The sequence below is a fragment of the Acanthisitta chloris genome, unplaced genomic scaffold (assembly GCF_000695815.1).
Source record: "Acanthisitta chloris isolate BGI_N310 unplaced genomic scaffold, ASM69581v1 scaffold5881, whole genome shotgun sequence".
NCBI classification, from domain to species: domain Eukaryota; kingdom Metazoa; phylum Chordata; class Aves; order Passeriformes; family Acanthisittidae; genus Acanthisitta; species Acanthisitta chloris.
The window spans coordinates 295-3,780 of NW_008656373.1; the positions used below are offsets into that span (position 1 = coordinate 295).

The window sequence follows — 3,486 nt, forward strand, 5'->3', positions numbered from 1 at the left end:
CATGAGAGGCTCTGGGAGCAGTTTGTGATGTTCCTTTAGGGTTTTAACCCCCATGAGAGGCTCTGGGAGCAGTTTGTGATGTTCCTTTAGGGTTTTAACCCCCATGAGAGGCTCTGGGAGCAGTTTGTGATGTTCCTTTAGGGTTTTAACCCCCATGAGAGGCTCTGGGAGCAGTTTGTGATGTTCCTTTAGGGTTTTAACCCCCCTGAGGAGCTCTGGATGCAGTTAGTGATGTCCCTTTAGGGTTTTAACCCCCCTGAGGAGCTCCTGGAGCTGTTTGTGATGTCCTTTCCCTGCAGTTATGCTCCTAGGAGTGACAGTGCTGAGGAAGAAGTATCCTCCAGCCAAGTACCTGTGTGTGCTGCTGATCGTGGCAGGAGTGGCTCTGTTCCTCTACAAGCCCAAAAAGGCAGTTGGGGGTGATGACCACATCTTTGGCTACGGAGAACTGCTCCTGGTGAGTTCTGCCACAGCCCAGGGACCTGGGCAGAGGGCACAGATAAGGCTCTGACCTTTGTCCCTCAGGTGTGCACATCACCTGTGCCATAGTGAGCTATAAATCACAGCACCTCGAGTGTAACAGATCATTTGTTGAGCTAAATCTCAGCACCTCAGGTATAGCAGATCATCTGTTGAGCTAAATCTCAGCACCTCAAGTATAGCAGATCATCTGTTGAGCTAAATCTCAGCATCTCAGGTGTAGCAGATCATCTGTTGAGCTAAGTCTCAGCACCCCAGGTGTGCACCTGTACCACTGTACTCCATCCCAGCATCTCCTGTGTGTCCTAAAGCTGCTGTGGACAGCTGTGTGAGGGAGAGCTCTGAGCTGGGTGTGAGATCAGCACTGGGTGCACTCACATCCCTCCCAGCACAAGGCTTGAGGCTGTGCAATCCCTCTGAAACAGGTGATGAGGGTGGAGAACAGGAGAGGTTGAATATTCTCCTTGTAGAGAGGAAACACTGACAGAGGTTTTCTCTGCTGTCTTTGCTCAGCTGCTGTCCCTGACCCTGGATGGGCTCACTGGGGTGTCTCAGGATCATATGAGAGCTCACTACCAAACAGGCTCCAACCACATGATGCTCAATGTCAATCTCTGGTCCACCTTGTTCCTGGGAGCTGGTAAGGACACCCTGACTGGGAACAGACACAACCTGCCTGGGCCACCCCAGGGACAGACATAGAAATGACACAACATAGGTGGTGTCTCTCAGGCTCCTAATCCTAATCTTGGTCTTTTTCCAGGGATACTGTTCACTGGAGAACTCTGGGAGTTCCTGAGCTTCACAGAACGTTACCCAAGCATCATCTACAACATCCTCCTCTTTGGGCTGACCAGTGCTCTGGGCCAGGTGAGTGGGGATGTCTCTGCCCAGGGATGGTTCTGCCCAGGGATGGTTCTGCCTAGGGATGGTTCTGCCTAGGGATAGTTCTGCCTAGGGATGGTTCTGCCTAGGGATAGTTCTGCCCAGGGATCGTTCTGCCCAGGGATGTCTCTGCCCAGCTGGGACACAGCGCAGTAAGGCTGTGCATCACTTTGGTTGTTCTGGCTGTACCTACACCCACACTCTGCACAGCCCCTGCCAGGGCTTGGAACTGGGTGATCTTCAAGGTCCTTCCAGTCCAAACCATCTTGGGGTTCTGTCAAACAGGTTTTAAGTCTGTTTGCAACTCGTGAGGGTTTGAACTAAGATTCCTTCAGCTCTGTCCTGGTGTCTTTTCCCTGCAGTCATGCTCCCTGTTGCCCTTGGTGCAGTGAGAGTGACAATCTCTGTCTGTGCCTTGCAGAGCTTTATTTTCATGACTGTGGTGTATTTTGGACCTCTGACCTGCTCCATCATCACCACCACTCGCAAGTTCTTCACCATCCTCGGGTCTGTCATCCTCTTTGCCAACCCCATCAGCTCCCTGCAGTGGGTGGGGACAATCCTGGTGTTCCTGGGTAAGTCTGGGAAGCAAATCCCTGAGCTCTTTCCTCTGTTAGCTACTCAAAAAACAGTTCTGGAACCCTCAGAGGTTCTAACCTGTAGCAGATCTGTTTGGTCTCTCTTTCCCCTCACATAGGGTGAATAATTCTGAGGGAACATGTGGAAATTGGAGGGGTTTAAGCTGATTTTTCCTCAAATTCCTTGGCTGATGCTTGTTTGGAGCACACAGAGCAGTTTTCAATGCATTTGGCTTCTTTTGTCTCTCTCCAGGCCTTGGACTCGATGCCAAATTCGGGAAGGGAATAAAGAAAACATCCCATTGAGGCAATGGTTGATTGGTTTGATCTCTGCACTTGGAATGAACTTTTAATTTATTGTCTTGTACCTCAGAATCTGTTTTGAACTGGACTCAGGACAGGGAAGCAGAAGGAGATTGCTTGGAATTTTTTTGGGGGGGGGATTTGTTTTAGTTTTCTAATTCTAAATTGTCTTCAAAATGTACAATTTTAGTTTTCAGTGTTAATTGAGCTTTTTTTTTTGCTGTTGTGTAATCAGAGCTGCAGCACTAGGGCCACAGCAGCAGGATGGAATTCTTGCCTTAACAGGAAACAAATCCTTCATATCTTTATTAAAGAAAAAGAGACAATGGGCACTTCTCCAGAGCTTTGATTCCAGCAGCATTGGCTGAGTTGGGGAGACACAGAATCCAAGGAGAGAGGGCTGGGCTGGGAATTGTGTTGGTTCTTTGGTGTGGCCTGGAGTGATCCCTGGATTAAAGGCCTGTGATGGGAGACAAATCCTGCTGACTGTGTGTGGTTTTCCATGACTGAGCTGGATGTGCTTCCATGAGGATGTGCAAACTGTTGATCCTTCTCATTCTTCATCCAAGCCCTTCCACACCAGAACTCTTGGCATCCCTAAGAGTTTGTAGGGAAGCTGTTTAACCTCTGAGGCCCAAACTCCTTCCTCCCTCTCCTGCAGGAGCTTCTGCTGCCCAACCTGCCTGGGACAAGAGCTGCTCCATGCTGACAGGTCCTGTGGAACTGATATTTCCTGCTCACAGGGACAGTAAGGGCTGTAACTGCTTTGAGTTCAGTGCACTGCCAATCTTGAGGTGCTCCAATCTGGGGGACAGCAAGGAAAGATTCCCATGATTTGCTTTCCTGCAGGTGGGACGAGCACCCAACCCTTCACCTCACAGGTTGGTGTCTGTGTACAACCAGTGCATTTAACCTCTGAGGCCCAAACTCTTTCCTCTCTCTGCTGCCAAAGCTGCCTGGGACAAGGGCTGCTCCCTACTGACAGGTCCCTGCTTAATTACCCCTCGTTAATTAAGGCCATCCCAGAGCCAGGCTGCTCCCTGTGTGTGGGGAGGAGTTGTTATCCTGCTGATGCCTTCAGAGCTGGAGAGCAGAGTCCTCCAGGGAGCAAACTTAGCACATGAAAGGCTGTTCCTACCAGCTGCCACTTGCTCTCCATCTGTGCAGGTTTGGCCTCTTGCCCTCCAGATTGGACCTTGATCTCTTTCCTGAGCAGTGTTGGAAGTCTCTGTCCCTCCAT

The 3,486-nt window shown here is 50.3% G+C and overlaps 1 protein-coding gene across 1 annotated transcript; it reads left to right on the forward strand.

Moving 5' to 3' along the window:
• Positions 1-299: 299 nt before the first annotated feature.
• SLC35B1 (solute carrier family 35, member B1) lies at positions 300-2,377 on the forward strand (the record flags this gene model as incomplete). Its single annotated transcript, XM_009084291.1, has 5 exons — positions 300-457; positions 994-1,120; positions 1,244-1,350; positions 1,787-1,940; positions 2,197-2,377. Coding segments are annotated over 5 exons (599 nt in total), but the record flags the coding sequence as incomplete, so codon positions are not given.
• Positions 2,378-3,486: the final 1,109 nt, after the last annotated feature.